The sequence below is a fragment of the Xenopus tropicalis genome, chromosome 3 (assembly GCF_000004195.4).
Source record: "Xenopus tropicalis strain Nigerian chromosome 3, UCB_Xtro_10.0, whole genome shotgun sequence".
In the NCBI taxonomy this organism is placed as follows: Eukaryota; Metazoa; Chordata; class Amphibia; order Anura; family Pipidae; genus Xenopus; species Xenopus tropicalis.
Window position 1 is genome coordinate 26,121,744 of NC_030679.2, and position 25,134 is coordinate 26,146,877.

At 39.2% G+C, this 25,134-nt stretch overlaps 2 protein-coding genes across 3 annotated transcripts in view; both read right to left on the reverse strand.

The window, feature by feature from the left end:
* The window catches only part of pcbd2 (pterin-4 alpha-carbinolamine dehydratase/dimerization cofactor of hepatocyte nuclear factor 1 alpha (TCF1) 2), an 81,972-nt gene extending 68,009 nt beyond the window's left edge, over positions 1 to 13,963 (reverse strand). The window contains exons 1-2 of one of the 2 annotated variants that reach the window (NM_001251823.1): positions 13,880 to 13,963; positions 10,262 to 10,393 (exon numbers count right to left, since the gene is read on the reverse strand). In NM_001251823.1, coding sequence (NP_001238752.1) covers positions 10,262 to 10,393; positions 13,880 to 13,963 — 216 coding nt within the window. Of the gene's footprint in view, positions 1 to 10,261; positions 10,394 to 13,594; positions 13,825 to 13,879 lie in introns of those variants that run through there. The other variant, XM_012958733.3, reaches the window with a different exon arrangement.
* A 1,774-nt stretch (positions 13,964 to 15,737) lies between these two features.
* Positions 15,738 to 24,926, reverse strand: txndc15 (thioredoxin domain containing 15). Its single transcript, XM_002935897.4, has 5 exons — positions 24,745 to 24,926; positions 22,715 to 23,178; positions 20,869 to 21,032; positions 19,911 to 20,041; positions 15,738 to 17,529 (listed from the first exon to the last, which is right to left on the reverse strand). Exons 1-5 carry the CDS (start codon positions 24,803 to 24,805, stop codon positions 17,333 to 17,335), a joined length of 1,017 nt encoding a protein of 338 aa, XP_002935943.1. The 5' UTR covers positions 24,806 to 24,926; the 3' UTR covers positions 15,738 to 17,332.
* Between the last annotated feature and the right edge of the window lie 208 nt (positions 24,927 to 25,134).

A 25,134-nucleotide genomic window follows, 5' to 3' on the forward strand; every position in this document is an offset into this window, starting at 1 on the left:
TGTGGTTTTTATACAACCAAAACTTGCCTCTAAGCCAGAAATTCAAAAATAACTCCCTGGTTTGGGGGCACTGAGAGCAACATCCAAAGGGTTGGGGAGCAACAGGTCGCTCCTGAGCCACTGGTTGGGGATCACTTGATCCTTCTAGACTGGACCACTAAAAGCTAAACAATGGCTTTGTCAATATTGCAATATCCTTTTAATTTACAATCACTTTACGATCAAGAGTCCTGCCTTAGATGTATCTAGAAAAAAGCTTTCTTTTAGTTCAAACACTTTTAGTCCTGTTAGTATGGCTGTAACTCCATTTCAAGGAAGTGCAAGTGGGTTCCCTTTGGGGGTCTTAGTCATTTCCTGTGTAACTTGATATAGGGCCTTTGTATGAAAGTGCTCCTAATAGACGTCCCAAATGGTACCTATTTCCTACTACGTGGGCTCTACTGGCAGCCTTTTCCCCTCCAGGCTCTTCCAGGCTGCTCTGCAACTTTCTGCAGACTGGGGATTAAAGTGCAGCCAGTTAATAAGCAAAAGTCAAAAGCAAACATGCTAAACAAGTGTACCTTTAAGAGCATTAAAGAAGAGTCATACTAGGAAGCCAGACAGGAGACTTGCTATGGTTGCAGCCCCGCGGGTGTCACCTGAAACACTTGCTATGGAATGCACTTCATTGTTGCAGAGACTAATTTCCAATGCTGGATATAGGTCAGTAGTGGGGATTAGACGTTAGGAATGACATCTCTGTGTTAGCTGGGAGCTAAAAAAAAAAAAAAAAAGCCATACATAACCAAGACATAGCAGGCAACTTATATATGGGCTTGAGCCATATGGATTTTTGTGGAATACAGTACAAATATGGGACGAGTTATCCAGAATGCTCGGGTCCTGGGGTTTTCCAGGTACGGATCTCCATACCTTGAAAAATTAAATAAACCCAATAGGATTGTTTTGCCTCCAATAAGGACTAATTATATCTTAGTTGGGATCAAGTACACACTACTGTTTTATTATTACAGAGAAATAGGAAATGTGTTTTAAAATTTTGAATTATTTGTTTACAATGGAGTCTATGGGAGATGGCCTTGCCATAATTCAAAACTTTTTGGATAAAAGATCCCATAACTGTAATATATTTTCAATTTTAACAAGAAAAAAATACAACAAAAGAGAATTGAAAGAGAAGAGTAGAAAAAAAAATGTAGAATAGAAAAGATCAGTGAGCCAGGCAATTCATGGGGTTTGTGCAGAGAATCAGGAGGCCCAGCTGGCCTTCAGTGTGACTGGGGGATCTCTAGCTCTGTAAACCAGTTTTTGTTTAGGGAGCACATTATTAACTAGTTTCCGCCAATAACTGAGAGATAGCGCAGATGCAGCTTTTCACTGTAACAGAATAGCCCATAGAACAGTTAATGTAAGTAACAATTTGATGAGAGACCAAGGTCACCTGCTTCACCTACGGCATAGTCTGGGTTACCTAATGTTGGAAAACAATAGCACTTCATTATTCAATATTCATGCCAGGACAGCATCCTAAAACCACTGAATTATAGGGCATTGCCCAAAAACATATCTTTTATTTATATGTTTTTTATATAAATATTTTATTAGGGTTTATTTTACCCTAACAAAGGTCTAGGTTTCTGTATGTAACTTGTGGCAAAGTAAAGACTTTTGGTCACATTTAAAGAACAATATCAAAGTGCTAACACTTTCTTGCTAGATGGATTCTGATAGAATTTCTATTGGAGCTTTATTTCTCAGATCCGTAGCCGAGGCTGTAACAAGCACATAGCAGGGCTCTGCTGGTAAGACTTAGGAATCCTGAGAGATTATCTCGTGTTTAACTAGGATTGAGAAAATCAGGTTCACTCTTTAAGAGGAAAAGCAGGTTTGGCTAGGGCTGCATTTCCAGTTTATCACAGAACTATTATTAGTTATCTGTAAAATAAACATGTAAGGGATAATTTTTATGAATTCAGGCACAAGTGCAAATGGATGCAAATTCAGTTCAGGATTCGGCCAAGATTTGGCCTTTTTCAGCAGAATTTGGGTTTGGCCGAATCAAATCCAAATCCTCAAAACCATGTGACTTGTTACACGTTGAACAAATTGAACATGCTGAACATTTTTCTCTTTAATTCTTCCATAGGCTTATTTGAATTAGGGATGCAACAAATTCAGGATTCAGTTCGGTATTCGGCCAGGATTCGGCCTTTTTCAGCAGAATTTGGGTTTGGCCGAATCAAATCCAAATCCTTAAAACCATGTGACTTGTTACATGTTGAACAAATTGAACATGCTGAATATTTTTCTCTTTAATTCCTCCATAGGCTTATTTGAATTAGGGATGCAACGAATCCAGGATTCGGCTTTTTTCAGCAGAATTTGGGTTTGGCCGAATCAAATCCAAATCCTTAAAACCATGTGACTTGTTACATGTTGAACAAATTGAACATGCTGAATATTTTTCTCTTTAATTCCTCCATAGGCTTATTTGAATTAGGGATGCAACGAATCCAGGATTCGGCTTTTTTCAGCAGAATTTGGGTTTGGCCGAATAAAATCCAAATCCTTAAAACCATGTGACTTGTTACACGTTGAACAAATTGAACATGCTGAACATTTTTCTTTTTAATTCCTCCATAGGCTTATTTGAATTAGGGATTCAACGAATCCAGGATTCGGCCTTTTTCAGCAGAATTTGGGTTTGGCCGAATCAAATCCAAATCCTTAAAACCATGTGACTTGTTACACGTTGAACAAATTGAACATGCTGAACATTTTTCTCTTTAATTCCTCCATAGGCTTATTTGAATTAGGGATGTAACGAATCTACGGTCCTGGCCAAACCGAATCCTAAGTAGCATGTGCTAATTAGGATTTGGAAGGGTTAAATGTCACCAAGTAAACACATGCTGAGTGCACGGCCGAATCCCTTACAATGGATTCGGGGGTTCCACCAAACCCAAAAAACTGGGTTTGGTGCATCCCTAATTTGAATATACTAATTAGCATTTGGATTCAGTTCGGTATTTGGCCAAATCTTTTGCAAAGGATTGTGGGTTCAGCTTAATCCCAAAATAGTGGATTTGTTGCATCCCTAATGCAGCAGTTGAGTGGTGTACTTGCATCACAAACACATTGCTTGTACTCCCATGTAGCTGCGCTAAGATTATTGCCTGGGCTGCCTAGTCTGTGCCATACACACAATGTACAAAACTAATGTTAGAATAAAAAACAAAGAAAGTGCTTCAGTTTCACAAATACATTAGGCACAACCCACAAAATACACCATGAAAATCACACATCATCAGGCAGAACCAAGTGTTTCTCCCTCTTTTCGGCTACCAGGCCTTAAAACACTTGCAGGGCCCTTCTGGATAATAATGTGTTATTTTTACAGGCTGGAAGGCAGAGTTGATCTGTCTTATCAATCATGTCTTTCTTGGGGGACTGGAGTTCATTCAAACACTACTGTTGACACAGTACAGTTTTGCATCTAAATCCCAATCTGGCTGCCAGTCACTGGGGCTGCTACTAAAATAGCTGGATACATTTCCCCAGTGAAGTTACCCATAGAAATCGCTTAGATCTGCTTAATTATTGCTAGCAGTAACTGCACCAATGAAATCTGGCCCCGTTGTTTTAGAAACAAGGTCAAGCTTTGCCAGATAAATATCAGAAAACCAAAACTGGAAGACAAATTACGAAAAATAATATTAGAGACTCATTAGAGAGTCCACTGGTTACTATAGGGCGGTTCATTAATCCTAACTTTAAAATATTTCAAAGCCTGTAAAAAGCCAAAATACCAAAGCCAAAAATAATAAATCATGTTTTAATGTTTTGGTTTATAAGATACTAAAAATGTTTCCAGAGGAACTTTTAATATGGCACTAAACTGAAAAACAACAAATGCTCTACAACAGTGTTTCCCAAACTGTGGAGCTGCCCCTCTAGGGGGGTTCTAAGCCCTGGCTGGGGGGGGGGGGCAGCCTAAATGCCATTTATGGTAGAATACCGGTTTGCTCTCCAACATACTCCTGAAGCCCATCTTGAAGGTTAATAACAGATTTAATATGGATTTATATTCAGAGTTGCAGATACTCTTGGAATTACTGAGCTGAATAAGTCTAAAGGCCCAGCTCTGCAGATTACACACTATTTGAAGAAGTGCTTTGCCGTTGTGGAGTAGAAACTATTGGCATAATCTTAAACGATATCTAACAGTATTATTTCATGGCCAGGGGAATTTCCATCCCCAAGGTAGTGGATGATTCCATACTGATGCTCAGAAGAGCTAGAAAGAGGTATTAATTCAAATGTTATCAGGTTAAGCATAAGCTTAAAGTGGTTGTTCACCGAGTTGACTTTTATTATGATGTAGAGAGTTTATATTCTGAGACAATTTGCAGTTGGTCTTCATTTTTTATTACTTAGTAATAAAAAACAATAGTTTTTTTGGCTGTGTCTTTAAATCTGCTGACAAGCACTGCCGGACCCAATAGATAAAAGGCATTCAGCTTTCTTCCTCCACCCAGGAGAGGAGAGTCAAGGAGTAGTCTACTACAGGCTTACTTGCTTAGGGACACAGAAGTGCCAGGGACTAGGTCAGTCTTTACCCTGTCCATACTTTACAAGAGAGGCATAAACCGATAGACTTACCTCCTGTCACTCTGTTGGTTGTCTTTACCCTGCCTAAACTCTATATGAGAGGGATAAACCAGTGAACACCATACTTCAACTGTTTAATCTGCTTTATCAACCAATCCTGTCATAGCTCCTCAAGAGTGAGTATTGATTTGCTCTGTATTACCATCATTTGTCTTGGACAAATAAACAGTTATCTTTGTTTGCAAGAGCTCCTGGCATCCATAAAGTTTATGCGGAAAGTGCAATAAGTAGATTGTAAGCTCTACGGGGCAGGGACCCCCTTCCTACTATGTCTCATACCACATAGCACTTATAATAAATAAATACAATAAATATATTTATATCACTTGTCCTCCCTGTGTGTAATTTTGAATTCTGTAAGATTGTACAGCGCTGCGTACCCTTGTGGCTTTATAACTAAAGTTATCCATACATACATAAGTAAATATACTTATTGCTTATTGTTTCAAGGAAACTAGATTATAAGCTCCACTGGGGTCGGTAGGGACGAATGTGATGATAGTGGACATTTTTTGTATAGTTCTGCATAAATGTGTTGGCATTAAATGAAAGAAAGATAAAAATTAATACTGAACACTGACCCCCATTTCTGCTAGGATTTCCTTTTATATGAAGGGGCACAGAACTCCAAGAAATACATGTATTAATCCAGGCATAAGACCTCTGTTAAAGGAATAGTCTAGGGTGCTGAGCCAGAAATACAATTGATAACAGACTTAATGTTCCCTGAGCTTTTGCTTCCCTATTAAAATAAATGGTTTAGACCACTAAAAGCTACAGGTCCTCTTAGAGTTTGCAATTGGGTCTTCCCTGATCCAAAGGTTTTCCGGACACGTTCGTATTTCAACCTTTATTGCATAGGGTTTCCAGTTCCAACATCTGCGGATACAATGTGCGTCCGACAGGCTGGCAGAGATTTGCAAAATGCCACAATTTTCCATGGCTGTTACCAGCAGGAAGCCCGGAATGAATGGTTAATAGCATTAATCAAATCATCATCATCTGTAAAAATAAATGTGGAACACCTTCCATATTCCGCAATGTTATTTATTTTACAAATCGCACCTAATATTGCTTCAAAACACAGATGTGCTATATGACTTGCTTTAAATCTCATTCGCCAATCGTCTACTTGGATGGGAGAATAAAGATTGGTTACGTGAAGTATTGTCCAAGGTTTGTTTTAATAGTGTAGACATGTAATAGCTATGGTAAAACCTCAAATAGGTTATGGAATTTTTGAGAAATTCCACACCATTAATATAAGGACCAATTACCAATTATAATGCATGCCAGAGAGGGCCCACTGCTGTGTGCTGCTGCAGAACACGCTGCTGTGCCGCTTACCCTATTCAGAATACATTTATTGAATAAAAGGTGGTTTGTTCTCTGCTGTAAAACACCGTCGCTTTTTGGCTCCCCCCCGCCCCGTTTACTCTTGCTAACGGAGCTGGAAAGCTGGAGATCAAGATCCCCCATTAAGCTACACAAACTAAGGTCTAGAGCCCTGTCAAGCAGTACAAAAAGAAACCAAGGATTAGTTAAAGTAACTACAGAGCAAGCTTTTTCATGCAATATAACTAAGCAATTACCTGTGTTCTTAAAATGCACCCTAAAACCCCAGAAAAAAAAAATTGGACACTTGAAGCCAACAATTATAGTACAAGTATGGGACCTGTTATCTAGAATGTTTGGACCTGGTGATTTCCAGATAAGGGATCTTTCTGTAATTTGGATCTTCATACCTTAAATCTACTTTAAAATAATTTATTTTGCTATATAAACTAAACCCTAAAAATGAATACGGCTAGAAATGCCATATTTTATATAATAAACTTTCTGTACTGGTATAAAGTTTTAGCATCTGTATAGTAGTAATGATATAGGTCTTTATGCTTGTCACAGGAGCTCTCCATCTTGGATTCTGTTAGAGGTGTCAGTGACACTGCACATGCTCAGTGTGCTCTGGGCAGCTGATGCTACAGAGCTTATTATTCAATCCTGATACAATTGCCCTGGTTTCAAGATCTGTCATGTAATGTTAATCTGAATGAATTACTAATCAGCTTTATACTGTGACATTTATATTCTATATATACAGTATATTGTGAGCGGGTCCCTAAGCTCAGGTAAGCGACAGCAGCACAGAGCAAGGGCAGTGAATTGGCAGCAAATGAAATGGGGGGCTACTGGGGCACAGATCTTCCCTGCTAAAGGGGTTGCCTGGGGCTGGTACAGAAGCCCCAAAACATAATGTACAACATTTCTGCCCTATTCATTAGTTAGCCTTTAGTTCTCCTATAAGTGTCTATGTAAATAAGTGCAACCACCTTGGACATAAGTTCAATTTTTTTTATTTCTGTCGAGCACTCCTTGTACATCAGGGTACTGGGCAGGTACCAGAGCCCAGGCCCAGACTGGCAATGTGTGGATTCTGGTGAAGATGCCATATACAGTCACTCACTATGTATAGCTATAAAAGACTCGATGAAAATCATTTGAAATGGTAGCGTAACGCAGTCCCCAGATCCCTGCAGCTGTCTGCTGCTTCAGCTCCGCGGGAACTTTTTATATATTAACCCGAGTAATTGTGCCGACAGGAAAAGTATTGTCATGACTCCCTTTTATTGTTATTTTGCAAGATTCCGAATATGATGGAAAGCAAACAAGGCGCACTCCAAGTGTCTCTCATCGCACTGCGCTCACACAAGCCTGGGAGGAATTACATTTTTCCTTGCCCTGACATTTTTTTTTTTTTTTTTTACAAAGGCTGGAAAATATTAATCCTAAAGTTAATTCCTTCCATTCCACTGAGACTGCTGGCAACAACATTTAACTTTTACAGGAAAATATATTTGTAATGTTGAGAAAAATCTCACAGAACAATAGTAACGTTGGCTTCTGGCTTCATGGCTCGCACACAATAACCATGAGACCACCTTTATATATGGAGTAGAATACGGGTAAAGTCAGCTCAGCTTGGATGCTATTGTGTATACAGCTGGCCTCTGCAACAAACTAGTACAAGTAGTTAGGCATGATCAGATTTCCAAGAGTCTCACAAGTAAATAAGCCTGGAATAACGCTTTGAGAAACCCTGGTGTAGTCTATGGACGTGCCCTATTTTATCCGATGAGACAAATGCTTCCCAAAGTTTTTTGCATCCCAAATTTCAGATGGACACCATTTTCAGGTATTAGAAAGAGAAAGAATTCCGAGATCTAAAAGTATAATTATTAAAGGGGGACATAAAACATAAACCCCTAATATATCACTGTAATGTATGTATGTATAACTTTATTTATAAAGCGCCACAAGGGTACACAGCGCTGTACAGTCTTACAGAATACAAAATTACACACAGGGAGGACAAGTGATATAATAAATAAATACAATAAATACATATATGTATATATATATATATATAAGTGCCATGTGGTATGAGACACAGTAGGAAGGAGGTCCCTGCCCCGTAGAGCTTACAATCTAAGTGGTTGGGTAACATACAGGCACAAACTGGAAGGTAAGAGTGCATCAGGTATGGGCATTTGCCCTTAAGCGCAGGACTGGGCAAAATAATGTTTTATCCTTCAATAAGTATGAATAAATACCATTTTTATTTGCTGAAATCCAGTTGCAAAACAGTTCTCTTTCTGCATCACTTGAAATCCTGGCAAGGGAGAAGGGACTGAAACACTGATGTTACGAATTGTAACAACTTCTCCAGAACTTACAGGCATCATGCAGGAACTACATAACCCACAATGCATTGCACTGTGATGTTCCTTTCCTTATTGACTTCATGTGTGCAGGGAATTGTGGGATTGGGAGGTTGCAGGCTGAAGGCAGGCTGAGGACAGGTGACTACTGTTACATTTATTTGAGTCTCAAAGTAGTCAGGCAGATCAGCAGGGGAACAGGGGGTGGGGCTTAGGGAACTGTTCCAAACAATACTACTCCATTAAAAATCATGAAAAGGTTGCATATTTTTTTAACTGTTGTGTATTGCAAAGTTGCTTGAAATTATGTTTACGTTTCAAAAAGCTTAAGTTGTGTTTGGGTGGAGTAACGTTCTCCTTTAAAAATTCAGTACACCATAAGGAAGAATGCAGGAAGATATCTGTTACAGTTAAATTGAATAAAAATGTTGGGATTCCCTTGCAGTCAGTTACAAGAATATTCACAAGGTTGGGAACTGATATTGGGCAATCACGTTTGGCTCACATGAAATCATCCGACTTTTGCTTACTTGGATTATGGGGAGGGCTCAGCAAACAAATTATTTAAGAACCTTGCTTTGTAAATATTAGGTTAGCTGACCCAGACCAGTGGAATCTGGCTATCCCTGAGTATTTAGCCATCGTGTATTCCTAATCCCAACATGTGTGTGTAACATAGTAGATAAGAATGAAAAATAGACATGTGCCCATCAAGTTCAACCTTTTCGTCTGTGAGTGAACCCTGCCGAACTGCTAGTTGATTTGAAAAATAGTGAAGTGAAAAATAATTCATTCCTGACTCCTAGATGGCAATCGGACCAGTCCCTGGATCAGCTTGTACTGAGAGCTATTTCCCCTACCCCTGTATTCCCTCACTTGTACTGAGAGCTATCCCCCGTACCCCTGTATTCCCTCACTTGTACTGAGAGCTATCTCCCCTACCCCTGTATTCCCTCACTTGTACTGAGAGCTATCTCCCCTACCCCTGTATTCCCTCACTTGTACTGAGAGCTATCTCCCCTACCCCTGTATTCCCTCACTTGTACTGAGAGCTATCTCCCCTACCCCTGTATTCCCTCACTTGTACTGAGAGCTATCTCCCATAACCCTGTATTCCCTCACTTGTACTGAGAGCTATCTCCCATAACCCTGTATTCCCTCACTTGTACTGAGAGCTATCCCCCTACCCCTGTATTCCCTCACTTGTACTGAGAGCTATCCCCCCTACCCCTGTATTCCCTCACTTGTACTGAGAGCTATCTCCCATAACCCTGTATTCCCTCACTTGTACTGAGAGCTATCTCCCCTACCCCTGTATTCCCTCACTTGTACTGAGAGCTATCCCCCCTACCCCTGTATTCCCTCACTTGTACTGAGAGCTATCCCCCCTACCCCTGTATTCCCTCACTTGTACTGAGAGCTATCTCCCATACCCCTGTATTCCCTCACTTGTACTGAGAGCTATCTCCCATAACCCTGTATTCCCTCACTTGTATTGAGAGTTATCTCCCATAACCCTGTTTTCCCTCACTTGTACTGAGATGCTCTTTCTGCAGCCGGCTGAAAAAAGCCAATCCCTGATTGGTTGCTATATGTGACTCTAGCAGCTCATATCAAAGCAAAAAGAGCAAAATCAGAAGAAAAATAGTGTCTAAGCACTGATAATTCTCATAAGATTATTTTTCTGCATTAATTAAATTAATACCAGTCCTGTTCCTGCTTCAACACACAGAAAATGTTGGTCTCTTGAGATTTCACTACAGATATATATGCAGCACCATTATGTCCAATCAGCAGCAATGAAGCATGTGACTACAAATGGGCTATGGAATGGAGTAATTTATATAGTGTACAGTAGTCTGAAAATTCACCTGGTTAAAGGTTTTGAATTTGTATTCTTTGTAGATGGCATTTTTCTCACTGACTTCAGTCCATCCCAATGCCTGGAGCTCTTGGAGACCATGTGCTTTTTCTTCTGGTGTCAGGAAGTAGGCCTCAGATGTCTGCAGAATCATCAGAAAGGGGAGTTAGTAACCAGTGACATATTGGTGGGGTAAGAAATGTCCAACCCACACAATAAGGAGAAGCCTTGCCCTCCAGGTGGTATCCACTTTATTATTTCAATAAACCCGTCCAGTATGGAGGAACCTTGCTTTCCAGATCTATCTAGTTCGGCGCTTCCCAAACTGTGAGGTTGCCCACTGGGACCCAGCCCTAAGGGCAACTAGGGTGAGATTTAGGCTTAAATGCTTCCTCTTCTTCATCTTTCCAGTTTTCAAATGGGGATCAATGACCCCGGCAGCCAAATAAATATTACTCTGTGAGCAATACTTTATTTCTTATCTTTCTATTCAGTTCCTCCCCCATATTCCAGTTTCACATTCTAACCACTGCCTGGTTGCCAAGGTAAACAAGGTCTTAGCAACCAGATAGTTGCTGAAATTCCAAACTGTAAAGCTTTTGAACAATAAGATAAATAACTGAAGAAAATAAAGCAACCACATACAAAATGAATACAGGTATGGGATGTATTGCAAAGAATATTTGGATTTGGATCTCCATACCTTAAGTCTGCTTAAAAAAATAATCTATATAAATAAACTCAATAGGGCTGTTTTGCCACCAATAAGAATTAATTATATCTTAGTTGGGATCAAGTACAGGTACTGTTTTATTATTACAGAGAAAAGGGAATCATTTAACCATGAAATAAACCCAATAGGGCTGTTCTGCCCCCAATAAGGGGTAATTATATCTTAGTTGGGATTAAGTACAGGTACTGTTTTATTATTACAGAGAAAAGGGAATCATGTAACCATTAAATAAACCCAATAGGGCTGTTCTGCCCCCAATAAGGGGTAATTATATCTTAGTTGGGATTAAGTACAGGAACTGTTTTATTATTACAGAGAAAAGGGAATCATTTAACCATGAAATAAACCCAATAGGGCTGTTCTGCCCCCAATAAGGGGTAATTATATCTTAGTTGGGATCAAGTACAGGTACTGTTTTATTATTACAGAGAAAAGGGAATCATTTAACCATTAAATAAACCCAATTGGGCTGTTCTGCCCCAATAAGGGGTAATTATATCTTAGTTGGGATCAAGTACAGGTACTGTTTTATTATTACAGAGAAAAAGCAAATAGTTTTTTAAAATGTGAATTAGTAAATTATAATGGGGACTATTCTGTATAACGGGATTTCAATTAAAAGATCCCATACCTGTAAATACATTTTCAAACCATCATTTCAGTCAGGGAAGCAGTACCTATGGCCAACGGCCAATACAAATGCAGAACAGAATAAAACAGTTTGCGTGCAGGTGCTGGATAAACAATAAAAATATAAATATTTTTAATTTTAGATGTAACTGGTTTTACTTGTGGCATGCTAATGAGTGCTGAGTGCTTAAAGGGTAAGTTCATCCTTACAAAACTTTGTATTTGCATTTTCCATAAGTACAACAGAAACAATTTTGTTTTTATTGTTTAAATGAAGGAATTTGGATTTCCGCTTCTCATGTTTCCCTGTAGCAGCTCACTAAGCCAGGTCAGTTCCATGTCAACTGTTGTAATTTGTTACATTAATTGCAGCAGCAACTTCAGTCGCTACCGAGCACAGAGCAACTTTTCTCAGTACATTTAAAAACAGTTTAGACACCATGCCTTTCAGTCCTCAAGTTAATGGAAGGAATACAAAAGAAATGAGTTAATAAATCTAAATTTTAAAAAATATCAGTCATAAAAAAATGTCATTATTTGTGGCACGCAAGGGTACATTTTGGGATACATTTGCGAGTATAGCTCCCCTGTTTTCCCAAATGTAAATGCCCACGTCTCTGGGCTGATTTTGCCTTTTTCCTTCATAGAGCACAACTACTTTGTATTCCCCACTGCAACTTTAGGTATAAACACATGGGGCTCATTTATAAACACTGGGCAAATTGGCACCTGGGCATTAACCTATAGCAAGCAACCAGTGTTTAGCTATTTTTTAGCCAGCTGCAAGTAAAATAATGAAGTACAGATCTGATTGGTTGCTATGGGTTACTGCCCTGATACAAATCTGCCCAGTGTTTATAAATAACCCGAATAGTAGGTCTTGTATGATAAAAGTGTAACATTTTCTACCAATAAGCAAGTAGCATTTACCAGTCATTTGTTTAAAAGCAAAAATATTATTGATTGCTATAGGTTACTGAACCAGGACAAAATAAATGTCATTTTTAAAGTTCCCCATGTTGCTTTTAATTTGTCGGTGCTTTGCAATGGATAAATGACTAGACATCCATTATCAAAATCAACCCTGGTTCTTTAAAATCCTGCTTGTCCCTGTAATTACTTTTGACCACTAGATGGCGCCATGACCTTAGAAATAATCATATCCTTAACATAAAATGGGTAAGTTTAGTGAATGCAATACTCCAAAAAAAATCCTTAACAATGTACTTTTTGTAACAAAGTATTATATGTTAAATTTGCAGTGCTAATCAACTTCTAGAATTGCTTTATTTAAAATGTATAGCTCAGTGAAGTCAAGTAAGCTTTAAAGAGCGTGTTCACCTTCAAATTACCTTTTAGTAAATTGTAGATAGAGCTATTCTGAGACAATTTGCATTTCGTCTTTGTCTTTTATTATTTGAGGTTTTTGAATTGTTTAGCTTTTTGTTCAGAAGCTTTCCAGTTTGGAATTTCTGGTTGCTTGGGAGCAATATAACTTAGCAACCAGGCTTAGCCCACATAGTGCAACCTATACAGGCACATTACATGTTATTTTGTAAGGAAATTGGAGCCCTTTTCTGTGAAGTCACTCTCCATTTATAAACCAGTATGAAAAAATGGCAAATAATACACAAACTATCATTATTGAGTCCGTTTCCAAGGAAAAGTGGAGGGTTTGGCGTCTTCTGGACTGAAACAGTTAAAACTCAGAGCAAGCAGAGGCAACATTTGCTTTACAGTAATCTTAACAACCAATCAGAAGGCAGCATGCACCGCTTTATGCTTTAGAGCTAAACCTACGATTGGTTGTTACGGGTTACAGGCTATGTGAGGGAAAAGCGGCATAAACCATTTCGCTAAAAAAAATGGGGGAGTTGTAAGTAGACGGGATGGGAAAGCAGAGGCAACGTAAATGATAATCCAGGTCCCACCATATCCTAAGTGTATAGACCAAGGCAAACATTTGTTCTGATAACTCACCATCTTAGAAAGCGCTCTGCTGCAGGTAGCTGCGACTAATGCGCGACTGCCTCCCAACCTCGATATAAACAGGAAGCTGCCCATGCCTTTTATACCTCCCCGCAATATGACTGACAGCAGTGCCGCTCTGAGCAGCCTAAGCAACTATACCGCAATCACTGAGCTGTCATACAGAAACATGTGGGCCCTGCTATGAGCCTCCCCACGGCATAAACTTACACTTCTTCCTGCTTCCTGCTGGGGAGGAGCTCCAGGCTGTACCATAGCTCTCTTACAGCTCCTTACCTGAGTTCTATGGTATACCCATAAGTAGTTATAATACCCATTGATTAACAGTGGGGGGAAGCTGTAGCCACGCAGTCGTGTCATTGTGGTTTGAAAAATAGATCAGAGCTGGGGAGGCATTGTCACAATTGTGCTGCTGAGTAGTTCTCCAGTGCTATGGAATGGCCAGTATGGGTAGGCAGGGTGTGCAAAGTGATGTCCAGGATGACAATTAGATTTTAAGGCAAATGGGACTTACAACTGGATGACATATGTTTTCTCTTTTGTAACAGTGTGCTGCTGAGTACTTCTCCAATGATTACTGTACAAAATGCCAATCTCCAGAACATAATCTTGTATGTGATCCCTTAACAAGCATTCAAATAACTTGCCCCCCACAGATGTCAGACTTACTGGCCTATGGTAGCCAGGCTGAGATCGTAATCACTTTTTAAATATTGAAGTAACATCAGCTTTCCTCCAATTACAGTTATTTTGCCAAAAATGTTTCTTTTATTTTTTAGTGTCTTTCACTTCTTTTTATCACTCAAATCTGATTATATAGAGTAAGCAATGCCCAGACATCTAATCACTGCAGTGTATTATGGGACCTTTTGTGTTTGACATCATTTTGTATTTGCTATTATGAACAACATTTGTATAGGGAAGAAGCATACCAGTATATATCAGAAATTGCCTTTAAATCATTGGTTGCAGCAGAAATGTAGTTCCAGACCTTTGCTTGCTAGATTCCTTTGGATATCCTGTATGTAGGCTGTACCTACAATAATCCATTAGCTGGAGCTCAATTTGTTTCCTAAGAATTCTTTATAAACTTAATTTTTATGCATTTAGCTCCATGCCAACAATGACACATCATAAGGAAAACCTGAGTTAACTACAAACACGAGGTTGTAATGAGAAGCTCCGGCATGTAGGTAAATAGGATATGGTACTGTAATCCTCTGGCGTGCCTCCCTCTCACAGACACCTTCAGTGTATCGACTGATGGTTTCATGCAAGTTAATTGTCGGGCCCACAGAAAATGACCTTATGTACCCTGGTAATAAAAGTATTAATAGATACATTTTTAGAAGTGACAAGGACATGGGGTATTAGCAATATGTTTATAGTAAGGCAAGTAAAGGGTTGGTTTACCTTTAGGTTAACTTTTAGTATATTATAGAATGGCCCAGTCTTAGCAACTTTGCAATTGGTCTTCATTTTTTATTTTTCATAGTTTTTTAATTTGCCTTCCTATTTAGATTTTTTCCAGTTTTTTAAAGCAGCCAAAAAACAATTTCTTCGTGAATCTACAATTTTATTATTACTTTGTATTACTTATCTTTCTATTTAGGCCTGCTTCTATTTAAACCACTGCTTGGTTGCTATGTTAAGTTGGACCCTAGCAACCAGATAGCTGTCAATATTCCAAACTGGGGAGCTGCTGAACAAAAAGCTAAGAAATTCAAAAACTGCAAATAATAAATGATGAAGACCATTTAGAATCTGTCTCAGAACAGCACTCACAATATCACAGTAACGCAATTAAAATCTGGCACCCAAAGGCCATCACACTTATATTAGGGGTGGGCAAACTACAGCCAGCGGGCCATATCCGGGCCCGGCCGGGGTCAGAAGCAGCCGGAGGATTGAGGGAGCCGCAGGATGCTGCTGGGGGGGAGCCGAAGGATGCTGGGGGTGAGCTGAGGATGTTGGGGTGGGGAGCTGCAGGATGCTGGGGGGAGCTGAGAGGCCCCGTGATTTCTGATGGCAGCCCTTGGCGTAATGCTGGCCCGGCCCGTCTGTAAGTCAGTGTGACCCCTGAGCCAAAATGTTTGCCCACCCCTGGTCAATAAAAAAAAAAAAAAAACTCCAATTAGTTATAAATTTATTTATTTACAAATAAATAATTTACAGACAAGATAAGGTGTCAGACCAAATAGGCAGGAATAAAATAAAAGTTACATTTAAAACTCCAGCGACTGAGATGAGATCCAGACAATGTGCTAAAAACTGCACAGTTTTCAGTCTAGAAGTATAGGGGCATTTTTCTTTATTGTATTTAGCAACTGAAGGGTCCCAGGCATTCTCTAAATTAGAGAATAATGTACATTCATGGTATTAACAAGAATATTTTAAGTAGTACACGGGCAAAAAAGGATTAGAATTCAAGGGCAAATAACACCATAAGTAAATACTTTCTTTCATGTATATTATTTCTGTTTGTCCAGCTGGTGCAAACAGAATATTTCTTGGCAGTAACTGTAACATTTTATGAGAAATGTTAACATCTATAGAAGAGTAGAAAGCAATGAACAGCAACGGTCATTGTATGTGAAGCTATAATGTAAAGACAGTATTTCTAAGTAGTAACTGATTCTGACGCTAACCCTATGCCAAGCAACAACTCAGATGTCACTTTATCGCTGCTAAGACATAGATGGCAAGCTAACAGATGACAACAGGTTTAAGACTGCAAATCCTTTTGCATTATTGATCAGCTCTATATTGTACTTATTTTATGTCTACCTTTCCTGTAAAGCTTATTGCAAAATAAACACCCAGTTCATAAGGCTAATAACATTACCAACATTTTTGGCCCAAAAATGCTCAGACTTTTTTATAGAAAAAGATTCCAGAAAGACATTTTCTGAACTGTTCATATGCCTACATTATGCTTTCAGATGTATTAAACTATTGGTGGACTTGGAGAAACCCCAGAGATCCCTGAATATTCTATGGCGGAGCCACAGGACTTGTCTCCAATCTTGCAACAGATCAGAGTTCCATATCTCCAGTATAAGGGATTTCTAACTTGGAGCCCAACACTAATATGTGCTTGTATCAGCCGTAAGGGGAGCAATTCCTCTCCTGTTTATTTTAGCCAAGAATGTTTATTAAAAACATATATTTTATATAGCAAAATGTTTATTTAAATGATAGATGCATCAATATGCTTTGTTGCCACTGCTGAACTTTAGAAAATAATTTGCACACAGTGGAAAAACTATTTGCTGCATTAACTGAAATAAGGAACACTGAACCTGTCAAACAATTATGCCGTGCATGGCTACCATGCATCATCAGGAAGATACTCTTTTTCTTAAAGCCCCTCATTCCACTTTAACAACCTCCCTTTATGGAAAATCAACCATCTCACAAGTTATGTGAATATTTATCACTTCCCTCCATGGCTTATACCAGATGTAAACTGATTATATTTATCCACGTGCTTATAGCCATTTTCAGCAACGTCTGTATGAATTTGTGAAATTATAAAAAACAGAAGGAAAGTCATGTTTTTAATTTGTTGGGAGTGAGCAGATATAATTTCTGATAACCTCAGAAACCATAACTCGAATCACATGCCTTTTGGGTCAGATCACCATAAAAACCTGGTCTGTGCAGCAAAGTTGGGTTCTCAGACCTCATGCATCCTGTTTCTTTGTATGGCAATGGTCTGGGAGCATTTCATTCTTGATGCTCGTGCTCTTGCCCAGGAATAAGCCAACGAATACTTTCCGTCTGCATAGTGGCATATACAATAAAAATGGTGACATAGATCACAGAGAATACAAGAAGCCAATCAATTCCTACAGTTGGAGCACAGGGTAATGGACTCTCACAGTCATCTTCAGTGACTACCACCCCAGGCACTGCTTCAATACCTATAAGAAAGAAAGCAAATGGGAGAGGTCATTGATGGATTCACATAAGTGCAATGAGAAAAACCAAAACAACATTTTACATGACTATTTGCTAGCTCAGAAACTTTTCACTTAAAAACAGATAAAAAATGCCAAAACAAAAAGTAGGTAGAGTTAGTTTTCTGACCCCACAAAATGGCAGAACAGTGTACTGCACTTGGAAGCAAACTTCCCCAGCCTACAATATTAACCATTACGACCTTCGCCGTACTTCTCTTATTTTGAAATGATAATGCTACATGGCAACAATCAGCATGCCAGCATCCTCTGACAAAGGCTTGGTAAACACAGGTTATGATTTAAAGGAATACGGTCATGGAAAAACATGTTTTCTTCACAAGGCATGTTAATAGAGTTTCTCCAGTAGAATCCTGCATTGAATCTGAAGCGCAGCAGATTTTTTTTTATATTAAATTTTGAAATTTCAGGTTAGACATATTCTTTATTTCCCAGGGTGCCCCAGCCATGTGACTGGTGCTCTAATAAACTTTACTGCTGTGCTGCAAGTTAGACCAATATCAACCCCCTCCCTCCCTTCCGCCCCCCCCAGCAGCTGATCAGCAGAACAATGGGAAGGGAGCAAGATAGCAGCTCCCAGTAAGTATAAGGATAGCACTCAATAGTAAGAAATCCAAATCCAGCTTGGGACTCCAGTTACATGGGAGTAGGAGAAACAATAGGTTAGCTCAGTGCTGTCCAACTGGTGGCCCGCGACCCCCCCTCTGTGTGGCCCGCGACCTCCCCTCTGTGTGGCCCCCCACCTATCTGGCTGCTTTGATGACTTACCTTTGTGTAAGATTTAAATGGTATCAGTACTGAGATTAACTGGCCCCCTGCATTGCTCACACCTCAGACTCAGGCTGTAATCCTGTATTGTTTAATCATGTTCACACCTTTTAATGCCTTCATTGTTTTCCCCCTGCATTGTTCACACCTCAGGCTCAGGCTGTAATCACCCACATTGTTCACCTGTTCACACCTCAGAGTGTGGCACGCATAGGCAGGGGAGGGCAGGCGTAGTATGACACACATAGGTAGGGGAGGGCAAGCATAGTATGGCACACACAGGCAGGGGAGGGCAAGCAGTACTCTATGGTCTCACTGCTCTATGCCTCCCCTATGCTGCCCGTGTGTGCCATACTCTGCCTTTTCCTATGCTGTCCGTGTGTGCCATACTCTGCCTGCCCTATGCTGCCTGTGTGTGCCATACTCTGCCTTTTCTTATGTTGCCTGTGTGTGCCTTACTCTTCCTGCCCTATGCTGCCTGTGGGAGGTGAACCTGGCAGGGGATTGTTAGCATTTGGAAATAGTCATTATATGGTCCCTAAGGTGTGTAATTATGTGCTGGGGGTTGCTGTGCTATACACAGGGGAGGAGGCATATGGTATATGTCGTAAAGGAAAAGTAACGTTAAAAATTTTTAACTAAAAAATCTATTCTACTCTCCCCCAATAATTGCCCTATCCTGAAAACTATTTGTTATTTATAATGCTTTAGAAGAAAATACCTGTAAAAAAACTTGGCTTCCGGTCATTTCAATAAAGGCGATATGGCGACGCAGGGAAAGTTTCAGGGGAAGCGTCCACTATGCAGCGATCGACTGATCGAGTCTAGCCTTCCTTCTGTATAGGAAGGAGTCAGGCTAGACTCGATCAATCGATCACCACATAGTTAAACTTCCCCCGATACTTTCTTCTGCATGGCCATATCGGCTTTGTTGAAATGACCGGAAGCCAAGTTTAACAGGTATTTTCTTCTAAAGCATTATAAATAACAAATAGTTTTCAGGATAGGGCAATTATTGGGGGATTTTTTAGTTAAAATTTTTTAGCGTTACTTTTCCTTTAATATGACATAATATAATTCTTTCACATATGAATGAAGGGTGATATCCCTTCAGTGAGCACCAACCACTGGGTTTTTGCTGTGTTGCCACCATTAATGTGGGGATGGTCTTAAAAGCTCTTGTGATAACATGGGTGTGGTTTGAAGTGGGTGCAGTTTAAAAAAGGGTAGTGGTCAAAACTGGCTTCCATTACCAGCCCTCCATCATGTAGGCCAGAAAAATTCCAGCCCTCGGCACCACAGAAGTTGGACAGCACTGGGTTAGCTAAAAGCAGTTCTAATGTGTAGCGCTGGCTCCCTGACTCAGGCACAATGCACTGAGATGGCGCCTACACACCAATATTACAGCTTAAGAATATATATATTTGTTGTTTCAAGAACACAATTTAAAAAAGAGTGAATTATTTTCTATGTAAAGAGTGTAATTTAGAAATAAAAAGTGCAGCAAAAAATCACAAAATAATCCTTTTAAACAATTTTAGGTTTTGTCTTTATACCTGACTGGTTAAATATAAAAGACTTGAGAGCTTCCAGCTTCCGATCGGTGTGATTAAATCTTGCCATAGGTTTGGCACCTTGAAATAGCAGGATATTAGGAACTGCTACTGTGCCGAATCGAGTTGAAAGGCTATAATAAAGCAACAAAGAAATAAAGTTAATATGAACCTGGTTAAAATTTTATGTAAACAGAAGAAATGGATGAAAAAAAGGCATTTGCAGAAACTGCATGCATTACATGGAAATGTTCAGCAGTAACTGACTAAGTCTTTCCAATGATAACAGTCAACTCTAGACTGCCTGCTAGGCTGTCCCCTGGCTGCTCTGTACAAAACCATAATGAATCAGGAAAAAGAAATTGTGAGTTATTGCATTTTATTGAGCAAAGTTTGCTAAAATCTAGTAGTGACATATATACGTGCTAATTCCGCACATGACATGTCTGTAAAGGAGCACAGCATGCTGCAGTTTCGCCTACCATCAGAATGAAAATACAAATTTAAATACAGTGAACCTATGCCTTTGTTTAGGTTTAGGAGATCTGTCAGAATGGTCTGCTAGGGAAAATGTTGTATGTAATAATATTATGAAATAAACATGATAAGCAAGAATGGGTGTGTTATCTGTATCATAATATCTCTATCAGGCTCAAATTATATATTTAAATAAAGTTTTTGATTTTAGGGCATAACACCCAAAATTCTTTCATTTTTGTATTATTATGACGTGTAGAATTTTCCCTCATATAACATTGTGTAGGCTGCCACACCATAAATGTCACCACTGTATCCTTGCTCTTATCAAACATGTAACACCTTTTTGGCACAAATAGTTATAGGTAAATGCTTTGTTTGTGCTTTATGCAGATCACACAGTGTGAGGTGTCTAATTGCTTTGGTCACACAAGGAAGATAAATAAGCAACACATAACATCATTCTGGCTTGTGTACAACATACCTACTGTGTTGAGAAGCATCTAATGCCAAAAAATGTAAAGTAGGAAATGCCCTTGGCAGAGTATTGAAATGAGGGGCCAGGCCTGCAGAAAAGCGACACCAAGGGGTGTAGAACAAAACCAATGTACATTCACTGCTATTAGGATTAAGGAATTCCATTAGATCCTGCAAAATACAAGCAAAGATAGGATGATCAGCTTCTCAAAACACTGTAAAACTGTACATGATTCTACACTGTAATTACAATACACACAAAACAGGAGTTAATGAAAAGCAATCATGAAAACCAAAAGGAGGATCTTTTATGTAAGGACCTCAGACATGACGGAAATGGTAACAGAGAAAAAGCATGTGGGATAATGGTCATTTCACATTTATGTGGATGCCAGGCCATACTTCTGTAAGCAAAAAATAATTCAGACCTGCAAATTATGGAAATACACTGCTAATATATAACTGTATAATTAGCTCCTTCCATAAATATTTATCAAAGACCTAATGCAAGCCTATCAATGCAAGAAAGCAATTAGTCTGAGGAAATCTGAAGCTAAAGGAAAGTGGTTTCTATATAGGGCAGTAGCTTCTGCTATTCCAAAATATATTCCAGGATGGATTCCGTTATTAAGACTTTTAGAAGCTCACAAGAGCTGTAAACAACACACAACAGTATTTATATATTGCTACCTGTATACACAGTGCTGTACATTAACAGAACTGACATAGGAGAATACAATGATAAAATATAAGTAATCCTGAATGTAATTTAATAATAAAGAGACAAGAGGGAGGAGGTCCCTGCTCTGTATAAATTCAACACCAGACCAACATTTAATAAAAATATGCTCTTCCTCTTCTTACTAAATGACTGGTCTTGTTTTCCATTCTCGCAAAATGAAAGGCAATTAATTAGTTCCAAGGATGGATAATTGTTGTGTATAATGAGCTCCTCATTCCTTACCCATCCTGCCCACTCCCAAAAATAATAAAGGGTTGATAGAAAGAAGATTTACTGAAGTATAAACTCTAGTAAGATAAATCATTTTCATTTTTTTTGCACTGGCCAAATATGCTTCGAGTATGCTACTTATCATACAGTAAATACAAACCACAAGTGGAAGTCATTTTCAACCAATCACACATTTAGTGGACATATTTTGAAGGTAGCTGCCTATTTCTGTTTGTCAATGAATGAATATCTATAAATGACTGATACATATTATATATAGGGTCAGCTTGCCATAACTCATGGAGTTCCAGGACGAGACACATATATATTTCAACCATACATCCAACTTGTAGCAGCCTTAAAGTTGACCTGTCACCCAGACATGAAAATCTGTATAATAAAAGTCCTGTTCAAATTAAACATGAAACCCAAATTAATTTTTTTATTAACACATCCAAACCCATTATAAAGGCATTTAAAAATCACAGCTGTCAATCATATATTGCTTGCCCCACCTCTATGCCTTAGGCATAGAGGCGGGGCAGACAATAACTTTAGCTTTCCATTCAGCACTTCCTAGATATCACTGCACATCTAACGTTTCCCCTCCCTCCTCCTCATCCGATTGTGTAGCCAGTGCATGGGCATGGGTATCAGGTCCCCCATTCTGGCACAGAAACAAGATTTTGGCATGATACAAAGCTTGCCTTCATAACAGTGTCCACAAAATGGTGCCTTCCTGCTTGCTTTGATTGAGCAATTCCAAGACGGAAGGAAACAAGATTTATATTATTTATATAGAGTAAGTAAAGTTTATTTTGCTCAACTAACAATATAGAAAATAATTTGGACTTATTTCTTAGTGTGACAGGTCCGCTTTAAGTACATTTGCATATCAGACCTGTGTAATGTTGAGAATTTTCACAGTAAAATTTGATATTCCCGTAATGTTACGCTCTTCACAGTTGACTTTTAGAGCTTTGCTGCTGTCTGTGCTGTTGGCTTCCGCAGTCTTTGCCTGCTCTGTACCCTGCTCATTAGTTTCACTCTTTGCTTTATCTTGTGCATCTGTAGGTTCATTCACAAATGCCAAATGTTTATAATAACTGCATGCGGCTTTGTCTTTAATGCTGTCGCAAACTTCTGTTACTTTGAAGTCCATCACCTCTCTAGGAACCATAGAAAGCAGCACTGCAGGGTTGGTTGGAATGTCTGTTGCCTGCATTGCGTCAGCAATCTCCGCAGTCTTGTACTGAACAGGCTCCGAGGCTGCTGCATTTTCAGATGAAGGCGCCGGCTCTAAACGAACAGTGTCCTCCTTTTTATTGTCCCCTTCTACAACAGAATTCTCATTTTGTTGGTTCCCTGTAAATGAAAACATTGCATAAGCTATTTTATAATAATTTATCCTTCTAGCAGGCCCAGACTGGCAATCTGTGGATTCTGGCAAATCCCAGAGGGGCTGCTGTAAGATGCCAGACAGTTGCTATTTATGGGGCTGGTTTGGGATTCCAGCAAAATTCTGCGTTTTTCAGCAGGATTCAGATTCAGCCGAATCCATGTACAGGTATGGGACACATTATTCAGAAAGAAGATTATTGAAAGATTAAATAAACCCAATAGGAGTGTTTTGCTTCCAATAAGGATTAATTGTATATTAGTTGGGATCAAGTACAAGGCACTGTTTTATTATTACAGAGAAAAGGGAATCATTTAACCATTAAATAAACCCCATAGGGCTGTTCTGCCCCCAATAAGGGGTAATTATATCTTAGTTGGGATCAAGTACAGGTACTGTTTTATTATTACAGAGAAAAGGGAATCATTTAACCATTAAATAAACCCAATAGGGCTGTTCTGCCCCCAATAAGGGGTAATTATATCTTAGTTGGGATCAAGTACAAGGCACTGTTTTATTATTACAGAGAAAAGGAAATCATTTAACCATTAAATAAACCCAATAGGGCTGTTCTGCCCCCAATAAGGGGTAATTATATCTTAGTTGGGATCAAGTACAGGTACTGTTTTATTATTACAGAGAAAAGGGAATCATTTAACCATTAAATAAACCCAATAGGGCTGTTCTGCCCCAATAAGGGGTAATTATATCTTAGTTGGGATCAAGTACAGGTACTGTTTTATTATTACAGAGAAAAAGGAAGTAATTTTTAAAAATTAAAATTATTTGCTAATAAGTCTATGGGAGATAACCTTCCCATAATTCAGAACTTTCTGGATAGAGGGTTTCCGGATAACGGATCCCATACCTGTATCTGGCCAAACCAAATCCTTAAAATCATGTGACTTTTCATCACATAAACACAGAAGTAAGAAATGTTTAACCCCGTAAGAGCTACTTTCAATAACCCTGTATTATCTCACTATGCACTTTTTGCAAAGTAAGAAGCTCTTAGTAAAAAGTTAATCAAGGGAAGGAATTTGTTTAGTTAGTTTTTTTAAGTTAGAGAGGTTTTTTCACCTTCATCTGAATCAACTAGCAGGTTACATTAAAGCTGGCCATACACCTGGGCTGGACTAGGATTCAAAACAGACTCTGGCATTTAAAGTACATGGAGGCCCAAACAGGCTGCAAGAAGCCCACTAAACAGTGAGTGTCTATGGCTCCGGCATTTGCCTTCCACAGACTGCCAGTCTGGCCCGGTCAGATAATAAAGAGGCATTTCAGTCCCAACTCTTACCAATCTGCAGACTCCTGCATCGCAATGCCCCAAGCAAGGCTGCAGCACACTGATACAGACTAACGTTTATTAGCAATATCCAGTCATCATTGCTTTATTCATCTTTCTTAAGATAATGTTCTATCCCATAGTAACCTCACAAGTCACCAAGCAGACCTTTAAAGAGTACCGTAACAACCCTGATAGCTCCCCAATGGACAGTTATGGATAAAGCACTTGCGATATCACTAACCTCGGGCCCACGACATAAAGAGCAAGAAGTACAACAGCCACAGCTGCACATTCACCCGCATTCTGTCTGTGCCACTTTAAAAATGGTTGCGGCTAGTTCCGAATGGCGTCTGGTGACGTCACACGCACGTAACGCACGGCGGCGGCTTCCTCACGTAGTATGTATTGAACGTAATGCGTTCTTTGCGTACGGGAACTGTTACATTGCGTTCTGGGTGTAAAGTGGGCTTTAAAGGTTGTCGTGGTGGCGTAATGTTATGCTTTCTTACTTTCTCTGGAGAATAATTTATTTGGCAGATGCAAGGGGGTTTATCTTTCATATGCAATGTGAATTAAGAGCATAGCTATCAGTACCCACAATATGCCCCTGCGCCCTCCCTACTCATTTCTA

What these genes read in the sequence shown, in the direction of transcription:
- txndc15 (XM_002935897.4), bottom strand. Translation starts at nt 24,805, where the DNA reads ATGCGGGTGAATGTGCAGCTGTGGCTGTTGTACTTCTTGCTCTTTATG. An exon ending in GATGCTTCTCAACACAGTAG is followed by an intron (nt 20,042 to 20,868) that starts GTATGTTGTACA and finishes GCTTTATTATAG; the next exon opens with CCTTTCAACTCGATTCGGCA. An exon ending in TTTTATATTTAACCAGTCAG is followed by an intron (nt 17,530 to 19,910) that starts GTATAAAGACAA and finishes TCTTTCTTATAG; the next exon opens with GTATTGAAGCAGTGCCTGGG.